We start from the raw sequence: 21808 nt of genomic DNA, 5'->3' as shown, positions 1-21808 counted from the left end.
AAAGTTAGTTTAAAGAAATTAATGAATTATAATAAACCGGGATATTTGGGATAAGATATCGCTGTTTAACAAAAAGTGATATTTATAACTAGTTAGGGCCTAATTGTAACTGATTACAAAAGTAAATAGAGAAAATAATATTCCCCTTAGTTATTATATACTAGAATTCCTGGATTCTGGGAAGAAAAATTACTAGGTTATGCAGACTGAAGGAGAAGTTTAGATAACACAAAACAAAAGTGATGCCACTGAGAGAAAATATGTAATTTACATAATACAAAACAATACTATGGGAAGGAAAAACTCTTGTATCTGCATAGTCTTTGCAAAGCCTGGAATGCAACAATCTCTGCAAAAGTACGTACCCATTTGACAGCCCACATTCCAGAACTCTTGAGGATTATAATTCGAAGAGTTCGTTCTTGTTCCTTTGGGGTAGATTCTTGTAATGAATCTTGAAGTATGTGAAACAAACTCTTTAGCTGAAAAGCAGAATGATAAAACCTTGGTAAGAAAAACTTCATTAGTGAAGAGATCCTATTTGAATAAATAATAATAAAAATATAATAATCTGATTCAGCAACTTTTATTTTTTTTTACACAATGAGAATATCATATAAATGTATTTCTATTTTAGGACCACTTTGCGATACGGTTAAAATCCTATTTTAAAACCTTAATATTTTGTGTATATTTGAATCTGATAGTATTTCTGTGTATAGTGCAGACTTTTGTCAATAACCAAGAATCATTCCTTCTTGTAAATATTCTGTTTCTTCACCTCTTTGTTAGGTAAATATATGATTTTTAGACTAAAGCCCACTGTGTTGTCATGGAAAATTAAAAGACACAAAATAGGAAATTGATCAGAAAGCCCACTCATTCTTTAATAGTTCAATAGGCAAAAAATCATCCCAAGATGATCTTAGCTTGACTGCTGTTTTGAGGTTTAGATGAAATCACTGAATAATCTCAAGACCAGTGAACAGCAGGTTTCTAAAAGACACTTAATTGGTTCCTTTTTAATCTTCAGATATTAACTACTCAAGTGAGTTGATTTTCTTTCTCCTAGCAGTGTTCCCTCCCACAAAGGCATACTACACAGATGTGGAAAACTTCAGATAACTTCTATCTACACTATTCCTGTTCAGTATTTAAACAGAAAGCTTTGCATTTCCAAGGTCATCACTCTGATCCTTTCCATCCTCCCCTCGTCCTCTCCCCTGCCCCCCTTTTTTTTTGTTTTTTTAATAGAATTACTTTTATGTTTACTAGATTGGTAGAGGGACCAAAGAGGACTCTGACTATGGAGGGCTGGCAAAAGCCTGCTTGTTTTGATACTGTTCAGCACCATTCACATAACCAGCCATTGAATCATCTCCACAAAGTGCTGGATGGCAGCTGAGCTGGCCCTGAATGAATGGGCCTGTGGCAGACTTCATTCTCATGGTCAGTGATCGCTCTTCTTAACACTCCCTTAAGGCAGCTCTTGGCAGACAGCTGGAGTTAAAACAGCAGAGGCTGCACTGTACTGGCTGCACCAAATGGAGACACTCCAACACAGAATGAGTTTTGAATAACCCAATCTGTCTGGTATGAAAGATCTGGTCCAGTGGAGCAAACTGCCTGCTGTGGGATTTATTCACTCCATCAGTGTGGATTCTCTTATCTGCAGTTATCATCAAAGCCAGGCCTACTGCCTGCCCAACTCCAGTGAGTACCACAGATCATAAGGCAGGGAGGGGGGATCTATTCCACACATTTTCAAGTATTGACTGTAACCTGTGAATTACTTGATGCAGAAAACAATAAATCAAAAGGTATTCATACATTTTGTATATATACCATGTTAATGTTTGTTCTTATAAAACTACATGAAATTAAAACAAAGCTGAATTTCAATTTTCCTCACAAAACCAACTGAAATATAAAAATGCAGTGCAAATGACAAGATAGTTCTAAAACAATGTTATAAAAGCAACCAAATAAAATTGGACAGCATGTGTTTCATAAAATTTTAACCCTTCCAATGTCTACACAGTGAACCATAGCAACATTGTAACTTTTATCTGATTAAATCAAAAGAAATTACCTGAATGTTTTACAAATTTTCGTGCTCGAACCTCTCCAATTGAATTATTTTCATAGCACTTCTGATTAGCTAGGGAATGCTCAAAGCTCACAAACTTCTCAGATTTGGTATAAATCACAAGGTCCGACAAAGTAATGGCAATTTTTGTCTTCACCTAATAATCATAATATAAAATAATGGAAGAATAAAAAAATTACAATAACACATATTTCATTATTAATATTAACAATTCAGGAGAAACTATCATTTTGGATGCCTAAAGCATGGGAAAATGCGTCACAGCTAAAGAATATTTGAGCTTAAGATACAACTTCTGATAGTGAGAGTTTATCCAGTCAGAGACAATTAAGGTTATTGTCTCTGTGTTCATCATAGCAATTGTAGTGTGAATGGAGAGATGTTTCCAATGTTTCCTAGCACAATGTTCTGTTGGACAGCTTTATCATTTCCCTACTTCTGAGACTGGTATGTAAATTAACACCATTTTTCATGGCTTTTAACATTACTCATTTAAAACTCATGTCCAACTTTATATTCCTAAATACATAAAATACCAGAAAAAGTATACTGGTAGGAAGTATTGGAGAAAAAAAAAAAAAAGAGCAGGACAATCTATACATCAATAGCACAAACTCAACTACAAAATGTAGAATAACAGGAGAATATTTTACCATGCCAGGCAAATCAATCATAGGTATATTCCTCCAAGCATTGCTCTGCAGTTAGGAAAACTCTGTTCTTCTTAGTTAAGATGGAAAGTTCTTTCGCCAAAGTCTCTGTTTAGTCTTGCTCCATTACCAAAGCAAGTAAAAGCAAAGGCTGCTGTACATTGAATCGACTGAAAATTCTACCAGTGTCTTTCTTGTCTGTTAAACTGAGGTACTATGTGACTGCTTCATTTTACTTAGCATGAACTTGTGAGCTAATCAGTGGTAGTAGCCAGCAAAGAGCTGATGGTGATAATGATGTTTACATTCCATTAAAGCTTTTGAAGGCAAATTCTCATCTGACAAAATGATAGGGTTTGCGTGCTTGTGGCTTTTAAACTATGCAAAGTTCAAGTGCATTAATTATTCTGGGGCTATGTCCCATGAGGAGCAATAAGAGTCTACTGTCATAGAACTCCTGAATAAAACAGCTCTCTGGATGTGGAAGGCAGTCATGCAGCCAAAGCCTACAGCATCACTAGGGTATCTATCATCTTGAGTGTGGATTCAAATGCTCTCCCACCCTCCAATGGAGCAATAGAGTGGGACCTCACAATAAATACTCCCACTCCAATAGAGTGGGACCCCAGAAACCATTTTCTCTTCTGCTTGTGAAACATCACCAGACATCTGTTGTTGCTGCTGTTGATCAAGATGTATGCAGTATATGTTCTGGTCTGTAATGTGATGTTACAAATATATGTGACCCTATTATCTGGAAATTTGGAATTCCTTGTTCAGAGGACTACATCTTTTCTCAGAATTTTTCTTTACTATCTATCTATATAAGATGGAAAGAGGAAGAAGCAAAGATCTTGACCCTCATATCACTTAGAGAATAGACACAGAGGAAGAGACACTGCCTCTCACCAAAACCACTGAACCCTGAGGAGCACTGCCAGTCTACCCTCACTCAGATAATCAAAGCATGATGTGCAAAAGTGACTGGATACTGGGTGCTTCCCTGCCTGCTTAAAAAACTTGAACAAAGCAGTTTGAACTCTGATAGAGCAACAGATTTCCATGGCAGAGAATTACTACTTGGTTAAAAAAATGAGTAAGTTCAAAGTGACTATCAAAAAGATTACATCTGATTTTTACACTCTCTTTCAGAAATAGTATTTAATGTTAAGTCTCTACATGATGAACGTAAAAATACCTTTTCTGTTGTAAGTGCTTAAAAATGTTTTAGCACAACCAGAACTCTACACCTAATTTCATGCATAAATTCAGAACACAAGAAAATAGGGGAATGGGAACTCTTCAAAATCTCCAAGATAGATTCGTGGACTGTGGGAAGAAATAATTAACTCTGTCCTTCATCATCAGGAACTGCTATGAGTGTTCTCCATGCATAGCTCCAGGAGGGCCTTGAGACCAGCAAAGCAGTTGGGAAACTGTATCTTAGATCTATTGTGGTATCGAGCACCTGGGACAAGGACAAGACTTGAAAGTGAAAAATGCAGATGGAGTTTAGGATGGGAGCACAGGGAAGAGTTGTTTTTTAGTTGGATACTAAAATATGCTCCAGTTTGAAGTGTCTTGTAAGAATCAGGAAAGCTTTGAAACCTTGAGCTAAAACATATTATTTCAAAATATATGCTCTAAATAACTTTAAAGCCTACCTCTTAAATTTAGTCTCTATTTTAGGCTAATATAGTCCTTCTTTTTTTAAAAAAGCTGGCATATATCTATGTGTTTTCTAAATTCAATTGAGACAAAAGTTACCTTTGCCTTTTTTCGAGGTAGGGGTGAAGGTCTACGTTCACTTTTTCTTTTTGGGGAATCACTCTTTGGGTAAAGAGGGACTTTTTCATCAGTCTCATCTTCATCGGATATAATTTCAAAGTCAGAAATTTCCCCTGTCTCACCATGACTGTCAAGATTTCTCCTGAGCATGCCTTCCTCAATTGTTCCAACTTTTTTATTTTTCACCAGAATTTTGAATTTTAATGCCTGTAGAAAAGAGGTTAAACAGTAGTAACTAGAATTATGTATGGATTAGTTGTAGGTTTTCATATCTACGTATTGTTTAACCCATGTTCAAAGCTGTTTATTAAGTATAATGAAGTGAGGTAACATGATGAAGTGAAGATAGGTATCGGTGAGGCAGAAGGCAAAAGCAAGTAAAACAAACAGGATCTGGGGATCAAAGTACACAACAGAATGTGAATTTCTAATCCCATGACAGGAAAAAAGGCTCTCTGCCACACAGATACACAGATGCTGCAACTGAGCAATATCAATGTAGGAAGTTAAGTAAGTGTCAGAGGTGATGGCTAGGTAAGACATAGGAGGTATGGTTTTACACTATGCATGAATTCATTTTTATATATTGACTTATAGACATGTATCTGATATTAACCTGAAATTTTTTTTGGCTATCATTGTGGCTGCTGGAAATTTGTTACCCTATTTGATTAGTGCATTTGTGCACATCTGTCTAGAATACCAAATTAAAACTTTGTTGTTATGTCATTATACAGTGGATCCTCATGCTACTCTTACCTGCTGAGGGAAATTAACAGAGTGTAGTAATTTGTTGCCTAAGCAATTTCTCTATTTTTAAATGGGCATGTTTCAGCTTCCATAATATAGTATGTAGGAAAAAAAAACATTAAATGTTATCATTTCTAATAAGATGGCTTTCATCTATGCACCTGAATCCTATGAGTATAAATTTCACTTAGATTTATGAAATAATATTAATAGTAAAACAGCTGTTATGTAGCAGACATTCATCTCTATATCTGTACACAGGAACAGCCTGTGAGTAACAGTACTTACTTAGGTTCTTGGATAAAGTGATCCACAAATATATTAATTAAGTTTCATATGCACTAGTGAAAAGGAGGCCTATACTGCTGGGAAGGTTACAGAAACAAGGAATAAATACTTACACATTAAATAAAACATAACTGAAATATTGTGGTTTAAGATATCTGTTAAGTAAATATGAAAAGCATGGATGATAGAAACATATCTATAAAACCAAAGCTTTATAATAGAAACCAGAGCCGTAGGCAAAGAAATAGACATTCCATTTATTTACAGTGCAATCTCTATTGCTGATAGTCCCCTTATCACTTCAGATCTTGTATTAGTAGTTTGTTAGTGTGCCAGTGGAATGAGATATCCTATGCTTAGTATCTATCAATGCCATGCTAGTGTAAGATTTGATTAGTCTCCCTGCACTGGTGATTCAGAATAAGAATGCCCTTTAACATTCCTTCATTTCTTATTGATGCATTCATTTTTTTTCCTGTGATATTTTTAGAAGAGTTTTAATATGAGTAATGCTACTCATATTTTTAAAGAGTTCTGAATTTTCATTCGGATCTTCATATTTCCCAATATTTAAAAGAATACTATCCACTTTTCATCTTGCATTTTGTTATTCATAGGTAAGATTTAATTCTACAAATTAAAAAAAAAAAAGACCTGGTATACAAGGGAAGGAAAATCTTTCTATGGATATATCACTGCCTCCTAAATGTAAATTTCCTTTAAGTAAAAAAAGACCATAGTCTGTGTCATCATATAAAAATGGGCCATGAAGTTTTAAGTCAGGTAGATAGTGTCTAAAATTCTGTTTATGAACTGTTAGCAAAGATGTAAATACCCTGAGGTAGGACAAACATTTCTTTTTTTTTTTTCTAGAAAGATAACATTTTAAAATCATAGCTCTCTTTTCAAAAACTCTTACAGAAAATACTGTAGCAAGAAGAAATTTTGCTATTTTTCGGCCCGAAGCAGATTTCAGTAACAGTTAACCCAAATCAGTGACAGTGAACCATGAACTGAAAAAAGACATACCATGCATTTTAAGTCTGAGCTTCAAACAGATCTTCAAAAACTTCATAACAAATACATGGTTACAAAATCAGTGATTAATTGAAATTCTAGTTCTTTAATTGGTAATCAGCAGTGCTAAACATGTGGCATCTTTTTGTACAAATATCTAGATCTGAAAGTCTGAACATTCACTATAACTTCTCTTTTCTAATTTAAATTTAAAATACAAATTATTTAAAAAATACATGTTTACTATGTACTTATATATAAAATGTAAGCATACTAAAAAATTTAAATATGTAAAACATAATAGATCTTCCCTAGAGCATAATGAGACTTCAAGGCTGGCATAAGCAAAAGCCTCCAAGCACAATCAATTGGAATAAATATTTAAATAATTACATGAACAAAACTTATTTCTTGTACTAAATAGGCATTCCGGTTAATGTGATGTACAAAACAAATCAGAACAGCTGAAGTACTATGAGACTCCACGTCAAAATCACAAGCACTTTGGAATGGATCAGGCAAACCCACCTTCTGACCACTGCAACTAATGTAAAAAGGGACAAAATTCAGTCCTCAGAAACGTAGAGAACAAATCCTGGATTTGGGTCATGAGTATTAAAAAAGAGAAGAATAGATTCCCCTATTTAAATTTAGCATGTTCTCTCTTTTCCTCTCCTGACCAGTTGTAGGTGCTTAGTAAGAGGAATATCAAGTCCTGAAAATCTTGCTAAGGTTAGAATCAGTTTAAAGTTTTACAAAATTTTCTATTATTTCAAGGATTATATTACCGTCTTAAATACTGATATAGGGTAAAGATGCAACACCTTCCATGAAGTCTAACATAGCGGAAGCTTTTGAGGCATTGACAAAATTTATCTTGAATGAAAATAACAGGACACTATTGTTAAGTATAATTATTTAAAAAAAAGCCAACACCAGCATTCTTCAATGATTCAAGAAGACAATCAATCACGCTTAGTAAAAGTGTGAATGAATGTCTTTGTGGCAGCCTTATGAATCACAGTTATTGACATATTTCGAATCAATACTACCAGTAATGTCTGACTTCTAGTTAAATGGATATTATTTATATTAGAAGTACCTTTTTAGCTATCTCATAATAAGTTTTCATATGATAGTTATCTAGCGAGAAGTCCCCTACATTGAAAATTCCAGTTCTGTGCTGTGCTCTGTAGTAGACACAAAATAGAGAATCTTTCTAAATGTTCTTTTATTAAAAATACAAAAAAACCCCCATACCTAAAGAAGGAAATTGGAAGGGGTGACACTGGCAGACTAATTTTCTGGATGAAGTGAAAACCTGACCATCCTGGGTAAAAGTGTATGTATCCTAAGAACACTCTGTCCTTAAAAACTATCTTGCAAGATATTATTTCTCCTTTGTCTACCAGATTCCCACTCAGGAGCCAAACTTCAAAGATAAAGAGAGGATCAATTTGCTAATGGCTCAGAGGCTTGACCTATTATAACAGTTGGCCGTAAGGTGAGATCCCATTGAAAAACAGGACCCTTAGCTGGCAATGCCTTGTTCTGTTTTACCTGACTCCATCAGACGTAAGAGAAATATGAAAACACACATAGACTTTCCCAACCATCAATCAAAACTACATCTGACACTAATCTTGGAGAAAGTTCTAGTGCAGATGATTTTGCATTTCTTAGAGACTTTTAAGGCAAAAAATTGGGGTGTAACTGATCCACAAATATGTTGCAAGTAACACTGTTAACCAGCCTGCTGCTCATGGTCCAAGAATCTGCCACAACTCAGAGTCAGAGAGTAGCAAGGGTCAGCAGCTGCACAAGGTGACCCAGGAGCTGAGGGTGACAACAGGGCAGGCATGGGCCAATAACCTCACCAACCAGGGCAACAGTAAGACAAGTAGAGCTGGTCTGGTGATGGTAGGCAAGCTCAGAAAGCAGTCCAGTGACTGCCAGACAAGTCACAAGGCAGGTCCAAGATCAAACTAAGAAGCCATTTCACATAAGTACAGAATGGCTGAGCTTGGAAGGGACCCCTGGAGACCCTCTAGTCCAACCCCCTTGTTCAAAGCAAGGCCAATAAGAGTTAGGGCTGTGTCTAGTCAGGTTTTGAGCATCTCCAAGATGGACACTCCATAATCTCTCCAGGCAACCTGCTCCAGTGCCTGACCACCCTCACAGTAAAAATTCTTTCTCTCATCTTTAAATGAAATTTCTTGTATTTCAGTTTGTTTCCACTACCTCTAACCATTTCACTGAGAAAAGTCTGGGCCCATCTTGCTTTTCCTAATGAAGCCCAAGATAATGTTTGCCGCCTTTGCTGCAAAGGTACATTGCTGATTCATGATCAATTGTCCACCAGGACACCCAGGTTCTCTTCTGCAAAGCTGCTTTCCAGCCAGTCATCTCCCAGCCTATACTGGTGCATGGGGTTATTCCTCCCCAGGTGCAGAACTGTCAGTAAAGCAAGGCCAGGAACAGCAAGTTGCAAGGACAGGAACAGCAAGTTGCAAGGACAGGCACTGCATACTTACCGTATAGCTCAGCCAAGGACCAAGTAAAAAAGCCTGAGCTAAAATGCAGCTCCCAAGCCAATGTATGAGAGTGCATAGATGGAGGTTCCAAATGAGGGCTCTTGCTCACAGTTTAGCTGTTTTCATGTAAGTCTGGTCCAAGGCTAAACAGCTGTGCTATATGAGAGATGACATGTACCTAGGCAACTAAATCTCTGGTGGGTGGTTTGGAAGGGAATCCAAAGGATGATTACAGAGAAAGATGGTTACAGGTTGGTCAGGATAATTAGTCTGGTGTACTCAGGGCCCTCATGCACAGATTCCCTACCACAGTTCATGTTCCAAGAAGTTACCTTGCCAAAAGAAGGATTGGATTTTTATACACTAAATAAACCATCAAACTAAGACCTACCTGGTCATACATATAAAGTATGGCAGTGTTTTGTTTTTAATTACCTTATAAAGTTGCCTGACGATACGGGGAAGTTATTAATAACAGGTAAGTGACTGTTGCTTGTTCAATATATATCTGGGGAAATTATGTTCCCTCAAAAGACTGTAGAGTAGAGTACAATGACCAGAAACAGTGTACAAATCAGATGAGAATTCTGTAAGTTCTCACTAGAACTTAGAGAATCCAGAAATTTTATGGTAAACAATAGTGTTTTTCTTATTTTTGAGGTCATCATCAAGGCATGCTACATTTAAACATCTTTCTTCTCATTTTTGTAAAGAGTAGATGCCATAGACAGATTGAAAATGCAAAACAGTGGACTGGAAATGTTTTTGACTTGCTAAGAAGCAAAGATATTTCTGATGCAAAGACTTGGTCCAAGACATTTGCATATGTGACTTTTAGGTCAGAAAAATAGGAATGAATCTCATCACTGAAGCAACAAAATCAGATATGTTAAAGCAGTCCTGATCTTGAAATTCTGAGTGAAAATCTTCCAAGTCCTACTTTTTCAATAACAAGAAAATAAGACTATAAAACCCTATAAAGATATGGGAGAGAAAAATTTGGAGATGGTTAGACTGAAAATTGAATCATATAGCCACAGGTTAATCAGACTATTACCCTTTTGTCAGACATTACAGATAGTCAGTAAGAACCTATTTGTCAGAGATTATAGACAGCCAGGTACAACCAACTTTTGAAAGTTTCTCAGCGAGACAGGTTTTTACAGAGAAAGGAAGAAAGTGCAGTAGCAATACGAATCTCTTAGACATACACTCAAATGTTATATCTAGATGTCGAAGACTGTGGTACTTGGTTCACCCAGACTGGTGAGTTCTGGGAAAACAGTGACTATTCTGGGAAAACAGTGACTGCATATGGAAAGCTCCTTTTTATATTGAGTAGATACAGATGAAGAAAAAGGTGAAGGAAGAGTCCTGGTTACGGGGTTAGTTGGTTTTCCCCCTAATAGTAGGATTTAAAAAGCCCAGAGAGCATAAAGTTGTACTGGAGACCTTCTATGAATCTTTGTCAAGGAGCTTATTAAATAGGTATTTTTATTTAGATAGCATGGCTTTAATAACTATGGGGAAACCTTGGAGATCGTGGCCAGAACTGCTTCTGAACCACCACAACATAGTAATTGATCTTGCAGCTGTGTGGTAAACATTAAAGATGACTTGTAAAATAACAGTAGTTGCCACTTCACTTTCAGTTAACAATACATCAATATGTCTTTCCAATTTTGTGATAGGAAACCTGCAAATAATGAAAAATTCCTTAGTTCATGTATAAATCATGCCAGCAGTATAGGGCAGTTTGATGGACTATAATGCAAAATAATTGGGGAATAAACCTTCATCAAAAGCTTCAATGTGTTTACATTCATTTTCGTGTGTTATATTTGAGGCTGACTTGTTTCTTTCAGTAGTTGTCAAACCCGTTCAAGAGGAAGGATTCAGCAGGGTAAGTAAAAATTGATCTCACTTCTAGGATTCTAATATTTTCTAAGTTCATATACAAATTGCTGCACAAGACACCACATTCTGTCACTTTATACCAGCATAATCCAGGAGTGATGGTGCAATCAGCAAGCATCTGTGGCGCCAGTCAGTGATGTCAAATATAATTTAATGGGGGAACTGACCCAAAGTACCTGATATTCCAGCGAATATTAAAGGAAGTTCATGAAGTCTGTTTAGAAGCACCATAGTGGCCAAGACTGCAGGGAGAGGATCGTAATGGGTCTGTTGCTTTGGGTGGCAAAATATCTGCATGGGAAGGAGGTAAGAGGATATATATGGTGGAAAAGATTGGTGAAGCTCAAGGGTGGCCTCGGTTTAGCTCATTGGATAAAGGGTATGTGTAAATAGCGCAAAAGCCTTCTCTTTCCTCTACTCCACATGTAGAGGATGAATTGTCTGTTGAGATGCTAAAGAATACAGTAATATCCCCGGGAATTAACAGCACTAGTATAGCCAGCTGCAGAGTGAATATATGACTGAGACCAAAGAATTAAAAAACTTCTTTTCCTGAAGTTTTCTGGGGTTTGTGTTTTAGGGCAAGTGGGTGTTGACAAAATAACAGAGAGCAAAAGCTTTCAGTGACCGTCCAATTTTCTTTTCTTGACCTCCTCGTGATTTTCACTTAGATTTACAATGGTAGGAGACACCATGCATGAGCTTTGGTCTAAGGAAGCACCTAAGAATGGGTTTGCTCTGCATTTTAATCCTTCTTCCAGACACACACAATCATCTCATCTGAGAAAGGTGTAGCTTAAAACCTACTTAGAACAGAAAGTAGGAGATTGATCAGACAACAGAGAAAAAAATTTCCACGGAAATCTCCAGATCTCCAAGATCTAAATAAGGACCTGTAATTGGCAAATGTTTCTATGATGTGTTTGGAGAAATTATGTGGTATTCCACTTCATGTACAGACAAGGGCACCATTTGATTTGGATTTTGAAGAACATTGACAAATAGGTATTAAAAGGAAGCCTTGCATGTAACCCTTCATAGGAGGAGCAAAACTAGGAACAACAGTAGCTGTCAGATGAGGAGGATGTCCCACCCAAGAAACATAATGTTTCAGTCTCATGTGACAGGGAGAAGCTGGATGTTGAAGGTCCTTGCCGAAGAAATCTGAAAGAAAGGGGAAGGAGGGCTGAACTGGTTAGTCCAGAGCCAAATCTTTGAGGGATCCTACGAGCAGGTTGTTAAAAAAAGCCTAGAAAAGAAGTCAATAGCACAGGTCATGAACACAAGAGGTGACAACTAAGTGATCAATAACTTGGTGTGATGCAGACAATCAGAGGACTTGAGGGACAGAAGTATGCCGATTGCATTTATAGGCATGTGAGACATGGCAGTAAAGAGGCTTGTGCTGTGTCCCTAGGGATATTATTAGATTGGAATATTGTCTAACAGAGCATATTATAGAAACTGTCTCTGTGGTTATTGTTAATTTAAATGAAGAGTGAAAGACTGTCTACCCTTTCAATCCCTCCCATCTTCCTTGCTGAGATCCAACCAGAAGGGAAGAGGGTGGATTTCAACTCAAGGTAGATGAAGATGACAAAAGAAGGTAAACAAGATTGTAGGGAAAATGGAGGTAAAACACTGTAACTCTAATCCGAATACCTTAATTTTTAAACCCAGAGTAATTCAATTCATATATATACACACACATAGTAAAGTGACTTGGAGTATGTTAACACTGAGCTACTTTAGTGTGACATTCACATTCATTTACAATCAAGATGAGTAAATATTTTAGTATATAAGCAATTTACCACCTATTTTTATTTTGCTTTAATATAAGACAGTGTAACAGTCTAAAAAATGAAGTAACACTGAAGAAATCATAATTTTAAATTAATATTTAGAACAAATTTTAAAAGCATACCCAATGAAGCATGCTAAGGAATAAGCTAATAATCTAGGTGAAAGGAATGCATGTTGGCCACAGAACATGCTGAACAGCACTCTACAAAGAAAAATTAAGACCTGTTGGTATACTGAATTAGAGCATTTAATGATTTCTTTTAAAAAAATGTTGCCTTTTGATATATTTTCTACTGGGTTTTTTCAATACGCAATGAAAGATGCAGGTTCACATATAAATACATATAAGTTACATAGGAAAGTTTCAAAAGAGAAAACTGATTTCAAAGCTTTCCCTTTTTGTTGCCTATGAATATAATATAGATAGATACAGTTATTTGATAAGAATTTTGCTAGTAAAAGTACCCATGTAGGCAGGTATACTAGCTCTCCTGAGTGCATTATTCACAGAAATTTTTTTCAAAATGCATTATCAGGCTACCGGTCATATCAGCCTCTAAACAAGTGTATTTACTACACTTGAGCCACGCCAACAAACATCATTCTGTTGAACCAATAACAATGAACTTTAATCATCCTGACACTTACTATATTTTATTAGACTTCCATTAGAAATCAGAAGACTGTCATGTTTAAAGAACAATGCCTTTACCCTGTTACTGGTATTAACACTTCTGATGATACAATTTTGTTCCTGGGATGGCTTTAGCAATTGGGTTCCTATAAGGTCATACAAGATGCAATAGCTTCTTCCCTATTCTTGCTAATGGTCTATCTTAAAAAAGGTGGAACAGTAAATGATATAGGTGACAACTATATTTTTTTCAACCGAGAATCCTCACAAACAGCATTTTAAATTAATCATTTATGGTTCTGTAATATGTCTTTTGCACTGCTTAAGTAAAGCTGGCTTAAGACCAAGTTCAGCATCTGGCTCACTCAAATGATAATGAATTTACCCAGGCCTTGAATATGCACAAGGTCCCAAACTTTAAGGATGTGATGCCACTAAACTCCTTTTGAACATGGACGAAAAGTGGTTCTTAAAAAAGATGCTAGCCAAACATCAAATTTACTACTCTATTTGCAAATTCAGTCATAACTACATATTTCCATTGCAAAATAAAATCCTAATTATTTTTCTTATGTGTTTGATCAGAGCAGCTAAGAGAAATGGAGATGATCCTAATCCTTGTTCATTCTCAATATAACTATTTATTAAATTCAGACTTTTGTAAATCAGCTGAGGACAGTGGTATTATTTAAGTAACTCTTATATCTTACATAGATGTGGACTACATCTCACATAACCTTTAAAAGATCTCACCTGAACAGCATACATTTAAGTGAGGAATAAGTATGGAACCCAGCAATGCATTTTCAGGCAAAAATTCTATAGACCTGACTTATGAAAACTCTAAGCTATGGAAATATGAAGTATGAATTCCTTATATCACAGTAAACATATGGTAAGGGTCACATCTCATAGAAAGTAATATTATTAAGTATGTGATTCAGTGACTCCGTGATTCAGATGCAGTACACTGATTTTGTGTTTGCTACAGAGGACATATGATCCGTAGACATCTATTAGACTGAATGCAGCTATGCTTTGAGAAGCTTTCAAACAAACCGTTATGTTTAATACAGTTCATATTTTTTTTCTAATTTACAGAACAGTTTTCAAGGTTGCAAAGCGATATCAGACAGTGTGAGATAAAAAATATAAAGCTACAATCTAAAAAAATATGTTGGCTTACTGAGAAACTTATTAAGATGTATTAAATATATTTACCACAACATTGCTATGAAAATATGACAGCATGGTAATACTTTAGCACTTTTTTTGGACATACAACTTCAAAAATGTTTTTTCTGTAACAAATATTTTACAAAAATACATCTCTCAGTGTGTTGTCTTTTCTTATGACAGTGTTTCCTCCCCACATTTTCATTTGCATTATTTCTTTTTCAGTTACTGTAACAAAAAAAGGTATAAAATATATCTGATATATCACTGATAACAGTGACAAGCCTAAATAACTATTTTGTATATATGCATGTATTTGTGTTACAAGTAATTAAAAAAAAAATCTTTTGTCCTTGAAAGAAAATTATGTGCAAAGACTGGAACAATAGGAATTTATTTGTTTTAGTTTGCAATAAAATTTTCAACACCCATCTAATTGCCTTTTCTGACTTCATATCCCAGGAGGTCTCAAGTCACCAGCTGAGAAACACTGCCTTAGGGAAAAACACACTGAGAAAGAGAGAATGTTTTTGCAGTAACAGAACTGGATGAAATAGTTCCATCAACATTGTTATTGACAAAAAAATGTAGATTCGGGTTTCCATATCAATAACATGCTTAAATTTCAGGAAATTCTTTCTATCTAAGGAACAAAAACTAAATTAGCAGAAAACAGATACACTAACATGTTTAAAGTGAAGATTTTTTAATTTTGGTTCAAAGCATAATGTTGTTTAAAAATTTATACCTTGTTTCCTCTTTTAAAACTAAAACACTGGAAGCCTCATTTCAGAGAAAAGGAAGAGGAGGGAGAGGGAGAGGGGAAGGGAGGGGAGAGGAGGGAAGAATTGTTCAGTTTAACCTCAAAATGTTGACTTTACAGGTCAACAGAAACATTGAAGCTGTTCATTATAACACAATGTTTCAATAACTTGAAATTTCCAAAATTAAATTAATCAGGTGTTTGCATAGCTCTCAGATTCAGAGTTCAGTTTCAGTAGTACTTACTTCTACAATCTTTTGCAACTTATTCACTACATATAAATCTGCCACCTTTAAAGGCAGATGCTCTTTTCTGTGTTTAGACTACTGCATCTCCAACATAGGACTACTGTAGATCAACCACACTATGATAACTTAATCCATATTGAATAATAGTTTAATTTAAAAAATCATGGTAATTTCAGTGTCGTTACTCAGTTTTTGATATACAGGTTTATTCAGTGTTAGTAAGTATGGTTCAAAATAACAAGACACATTGCTACAGCTGCCATGTTTCTATACAAAATAAACTGCAACCCACAAACTGTACTTAACTGTATTTCTACATAAAATAAAATAAAACTTTTAATGCATCCAAAGCACCAGAATTTGGATTGATGTGAACTGCAAGATCTAAGGCTTTGCAAAAATGTTGGTATGTTAGCTTCAGCATTGTACTGAAAACAGCTTTCCTTTAAACAAAAACTTCCATATCAATCCACATGATTCATTTTTGCTTTTTCTGTTTTCTTTATCTTTTCATGTGGGTTTTTTGTGTTGTTTAATTATTTTTTGTTACCACCTGAAGTCTATTTCAGACACCAGATGAGCAGTTTCATAAATTCAGTTTCAGAAGATTAAAAAACAAAACAAAACAAAACCACCATTTTTTTCCCCTATCTTTCACAGAGAAAAAAGCAATGTTATTACCTCAGGAGAAGGTAGTTGAGTCACCACTGTATCACCAATTGTTGAAGTAAGAAGTTTGTCACCTAGTATACTTTCTAAATAGTCTGCCATTACTTCCTGTTGCTTAGGGCTGCAGTGGTTCTCCAAAGACAGTACAATTGGATAGTCAGACGCCTGGAAATATAATTTAAAGGCTTTTATTATTAATAAATAAAAAGAGGACTACTAGATTTCCTAAAATATCTTACAAAAGTCCCCTTGGTAATCTGTATTTTCCTTTATTTTCAAAACTATCAGAATATAAGTCACTTGTTTCAGGTTAATAACGCAATAAAAAAGCTCACAATATTTACATAAAAGAGAAAGCACAATTGAAGAGAAAAAAAGGCATCCTCAGGAAGTTAAGGGGTGTTAAAACAGGGCTAGAAATATACAGAGGTGCAAAAAAAACCAACTAGAGAAATCAAATGAAGATCAGTTAAGAAGGACACACTACTTCATTAGAGAAACCAGGTAATATCTGTGCTGATCTTTGGAAAGGACATATTGAAATGTATTTGTCCAATAATCCATAGAAAATAATTTTTCAGAGGCATTTAACATACTGATTAATTTTGGATGTAAAGACAGTAGGGAGAAAATAAGTGTTAAATCAGCCAAAAATCAGGGTGATTCAATTGCACAGGGAAGAGTACAACCTGGAAGCAAAAAGCAGAAATTCTCACAGAGTTAATGGCTCAGCTAACACACACAGCTTCTAAAGAATGATGCATTGGCTATTGTGTGTCTGAAACAGTGGTTCTCAACAAATGAACTTACAAAGAAAAAATAGGAATTGTAATGTCATCTGCCAAAAAAGGAGGATGGGGTAAAAACTCCTAGACACACTAAAGCATAAAAAATTATTTAGATTAATTTCAAAGGAGACTTAAAGCATTCCAAATTCTAAAAACATCAGTGTTGACCATTTTGGTGTTTTTCCAAATTAAAGAAATCTTCATCTCTTCAGACCTAATATCTGCTCTTTCTTTTGCACCTAAAGGTTATATCACAGCTGTTGACTAAGTCATCCCAACAGGGAATTATCACATTAGGTACATGAATTTTTTTGAAATAATGACTAAGTTTTGTGAAAAATAATTTCAATAAGGGGAAATAAGGGAAAAGAAAAGTAGAAAAAAATATTGCAATGTTCATGTACCTATAGGAAGAACTTGGAAGCTTTGACATAATCATGTACCTTTAAATTTACATTTGACATGTTTTAGTGATAGCTTCTTTAGTGGCTAGCATCTATTTTAAAGGACAATGAAAAAAAAAACAGTGATAAACAAGGCAAAATTTGCTTTCAGCTAAACATAAATTGTAGCCACCAGTTTAATGTATGACACAGATTTAAAATATTTCTATTTTGTGGGGGAGAGTGTTTGTTTTGTGTACAGAATTTCCTCCATTGTTTACACAGTTTTGTTATGAGGAGAGGTTTTTGGTTTGCTTTTAAAAGGTAAGATCCGGTTCTAAAATTGAAGTTGACAGAGTAAACCAGGATTTTTGCTTTAATTTATGACAGATTTTAATTGACTACATTTCAAGTTAACAGTATCCTTAAAATTTGCTCAGAAATCATTGCCTTCACATGAACAAGCTATGCATATTTTTTTATAATATCAAAAACTTTTGGGGGAGACTCTTTACACCTTACTCATCACAGTACTCAAGCAAGACAGGTGAAACATGGGAAATTGAGTAAAAATAGAGAATAGCTTAAATGAGACATGTCCATTTAGACTGTGTAAATAAATCTCGTAAGTTGCCAGTAATACTGGTGGCTACTAAAAACAGCTACTCCAAATAAAATCCTTGCTTGGGCAGGACCTAAATAGTCAATTTCTATGGGAAGTACCATTTTATGTTTACCCTGCATGGATAGACAGCTCATATGAACCATTACCTATTGTTGTGATTTGATCATCTTACTGTAACTTGCACTTATTAAATGAAGTTTGTATTATAGTTATGTACATTATGCTGTGTATTAGCAAAAACAGGAGAGTTATATCTAATGGTTTGTGGAGAACAGTGAAATAAAACCATATTATTGTTTTCACTATCTTTTAAAATCAAAGACTAATTAATTTTATATAGAAATCAGAACAGAAAAAATATAGCTTTGCTTAAATCTGAGAAGACTATAAATATATATGTATAAAAATCCATACAAATGTATGATCATACGTGTATATATTCACACAGATAATGCTGGCCTGAATACAGAAGTTATCTTAATAGTTGTTCAGGACTTCATTTGAGCAGGAGTTTTGCCAGAAACCTGTACGAAAGACTGAGACAGTGCCAAAAGCTCTCCAGCTTTCACTGCTTTGCCAGGGATAGGCAGAAGGGACATTGCCCTAGAGTCATCCTACAAAAAGACTGCAGTAGGTGGTAACCTTTATCAGGCCTTGAATTCAAAACAAAAAGAGGGGAAATAGAAAACAAAGTCTCAAACTCACCTTTAATCTAACATTTTTCTCTGTATCATAAATTCAAGCATAAGATATAAGACAGACTGATAGCAACAGAAGAATAAGTGAAGTAAAAAAATTAAAAGATATAAAGGAGTAAAACATCAGCCTGATTCTGAAGTGGTTGTTCACTTTATATTCAGTCCTTGCTTAAATGACCTCAGGTGAGAATTCCACCTAACAAGCTAAGATCTTCTGAATTCCTTGCACCAAGTTTGGTTTATAATCATTATCAGTAAAATATGTTTACCATTCCATAAATAAAATAAAAAAGATATTAAGAACAGATACTACAATTTTCCTGTAATTTATTTCAACAATGACCCCTGCCATAAGCACTGTCTCTGTTTCATTTTTTTTTACCCTGGAGAATCTCTGGCAACAACCATGTCCCTGGGCTTTATTAAAGTCACCGTCACATTTTAACCAACATATATATATGCACACACATACCACAAATGCATACTTGTCTATCACTTGAATTACAGAATGAAATGGAATTTTGCTTGTTAAAGTGTGACCATGATACACAACAGGTTCATTGTTTGAGCCATCCCAGCAGTCAATTTCCAGGCAACGACATCCTTTCAAGAGAGCACTTCAAAAGAACAAGAGAAACAATTTTACAGTCAAAAGAAAGATACTACACTTTCTTATACAAGTCGCTGTATTTCTGATTACAAGCACATTGAATAATTACAAAAACCCCATACTTTTTCATCAAAAAAGAAAAGAAATCCTATAGAAGTATGAGACAGCTATATTTTCTGCTGTTTATCTTAGGCATGATAGGTAATAAACCTTATTAGAGCATTAAGCAGTAAGATGGATTATCTGAATAACCTTCATTAAGACACTAAAAACAAGGGTCAAAGATTTAAATAAAAGAATTTTGGAATTAAGGGAAATTGTTGCTTGAAATAGAATAAGAAATGTTTGAAAGGGCCTTTTGCATTACTATCCCAGGATTTGACTGCAAGTTTGAGAATGATTCTACTTAAAAGTAACAGCATCACAGTTAGAGAATCAGGTTGTGCTTGGTCTTTATATAATTTAGTTGGTCTCCCCCAACCTTGTTTCTAAGAGGGAGTGCTAAAGTTTCTTGGATGCCTTAAAGTAACTCTGCTTTAATTTTTAATATGTTAATGGTACCCCTTAAAGGTCTTAGGTTTCTAATATTTGGCTTGTTACTAATTTAAACATTTCTTGTAGAATTATTTTACCCAATTACCAATCTGTCTTCTACTTCACTAAAGTAATACAAAGTAATAGGCATTCTAGACACCTGTCTTCCAAATTCTTAATACTTTCTGTTCCCCTCTCTATTGCCTTTATTACATAATCCATTTTCTCCTTCCCTGACCATTTCTTCTGAATAAGTCTTGGCAATAAGGCACCCTGGTTTCCTTCTCCTCTTGGACTCATAAGCTGCACATTCAAAGACAAAGTTTCTTCTCCCTCCTGGCTACTATAGTGCCCACATTTTTTTGTTGTTTTTTCTACACTGACCGCATTGCAACATACACTGATGACAGATATTCTTGACATACTCCACTGTACTGTGCCATTATTCCCTGTATATTGTTCAGATTAGAGTTTGCCCAGGAATTTTAATTTATTTCAGAGAGTTATTTATTTTTGCATAGCATGTTGAGATTAAAAACTGATTTAATCAGATACTGTGCAGCATACTATAGCTTTCATTTGCTGCAAGGTAGATTTCTTGAGATGTAAGTGAAAAAATAGATCGTTTCCAGACTATGAACACATGGTTTGGCAAATACATTGAGAAGTGTACACACAAAATAAAATACCACTCTCACATTTTCTACTTATATCTGTGATGGTTTTGTTCCTTATTGCCAAGTAGGATTATATGTGACAGTTCATTAAAAAAAACAAAAACAAAGAATATTTAAAATATTAAAAAACAGTATCTAAATACCTGGTATATCCCCATAAATGACTGGGTCCTATTAGTTGGTCAGATATCAAGTACGTGTTGTGAGAAGATGAAATAAAATAGTCACATAATGGATGGTTCATGTCTTGGTAGACAGTCCTGTGATTGTTTTTAAATATCGAACAGTCTTCTGAGTTCATGTACCTTATAAATCCTTCAAATGACATTTGCCTTCTTTTCCTCACTGAACAAAAAAAGAAAGCAAAAAAATTCTGGTGTGAAGCTAAACTGATGGTTATATCTGTGTATTTTCCATAATTTTTAATAGCCAGTTCTGAACATTGCTAAAGGTTATACAGCATAACACTTTCCCGCAATTTTAAAATTCATAACAAACAATATAAACACAAACATCAGATGTGTGCAATTCTGGAGCTGAATTGCTGTGATCCAAAATTATGAAAGGAAATAAACATGTTCTAACATTTTTATTTTTCTATGGACACCAGTAAAAAGAGTTTGCAGTAATCCTAATATAAAGGAAAATATTTGTTGTTTAGTTTTGGAAGGTAAATGCACAAAGAGTATCTTCTTTTTTTTCTGTAGAAAAAACAGAAATTGTTCTCCAAAATGTCAGCGACTGTCAAAATAATCTTGCAGAAACTAAATACTAATGAAATAATGGTTAAATTAGAAGTATTTGAAATAAAAAAAGCATCTTAACAAAATAAATATCTGCCCACAAAGGTGAATTGCAAATCAAGCTTATTATATTACTGCATCTGTAACAAAATGTGCTAATTGCCTCCATACCAGTGCTAGTCATCCCATTTGTTTTGTTTTTAACTGATTTAATGACAAACAGATCCATTATACTGCTAACTGATGCTCCAATGTCATGCTTCAAATGTAGTAATTTTGCAAGTGATATAATCTCAGAAGTCAGCTTTGCTTCAAAACATAACCTAGTTTGAGTTAGTCAGAGATTTTGCCCAGTTCTGGCTCTAAAACAACCTTATTATTGTCATCATAGTAGGCTAGT

General features: G+C 34.9%; 1 protein-coding gene across 2 annotated transcripts in view; it reads right to left on the bottom strand.

The window, feature by feature from the left end:
• Positions 1–21808, bottom strand: part of PLCZ1 (phospholipase C, zeta 1) — a 57243-nt gene that overhangs the window by 20530 nt on the left and 14905 nt on the right. The window contains exons 4-9 of one of the 2 annotated variants that reach the window (XM_010566111.1): positions 20809–21010; positions 19317–19461; positions 16363–16515; positions 4519–4755; positions 2093–2240; positions 366–482 (exon numbers count right to left, since the gene is read on the bottom strand). In XM_010566111.1, coding sequence (XP_010564413.1) covers positions 366–482; positions 2093–2240; positions 4519–4755; positions 16363–16515; positions 19317–19461; positions 20809–21010 — 1002 coding nt within the window. Of the gene's footprint in view, positions 1–365; positions 483–2092; positions 2247–4518; positions 4756–16362; positions 16516–19316; positions 19462–20808; positions 21011–21808 lie in introns of both variants that reach the window. The other variant, XM_010566113.1, reaches the window with a different exon arrangement.

This window comes from Haliaeetus leucocephalus, unplaced genomic scaffold, assembly GCF_000737465.1.
Source record: "Haliaeetus leucocephalus isolate CR32 unplaced genomic scaffold, Haliaeetus_leucocephalus-4.0 Scaffold206, whole genome shotgun sequence".
NCBI classification, from domain to species: Eukaryota; Metazoa; Chordata; class Aves; order Accipitriformes; family Accipitridae; genus Haliaeetus; species Haliaeetus leucocephalus.
The sequence above is the reverse complement of the archived record's forward strand: the minus strand, read 5'-3'. Positions and strand labels throughout refer to the sequence as shown.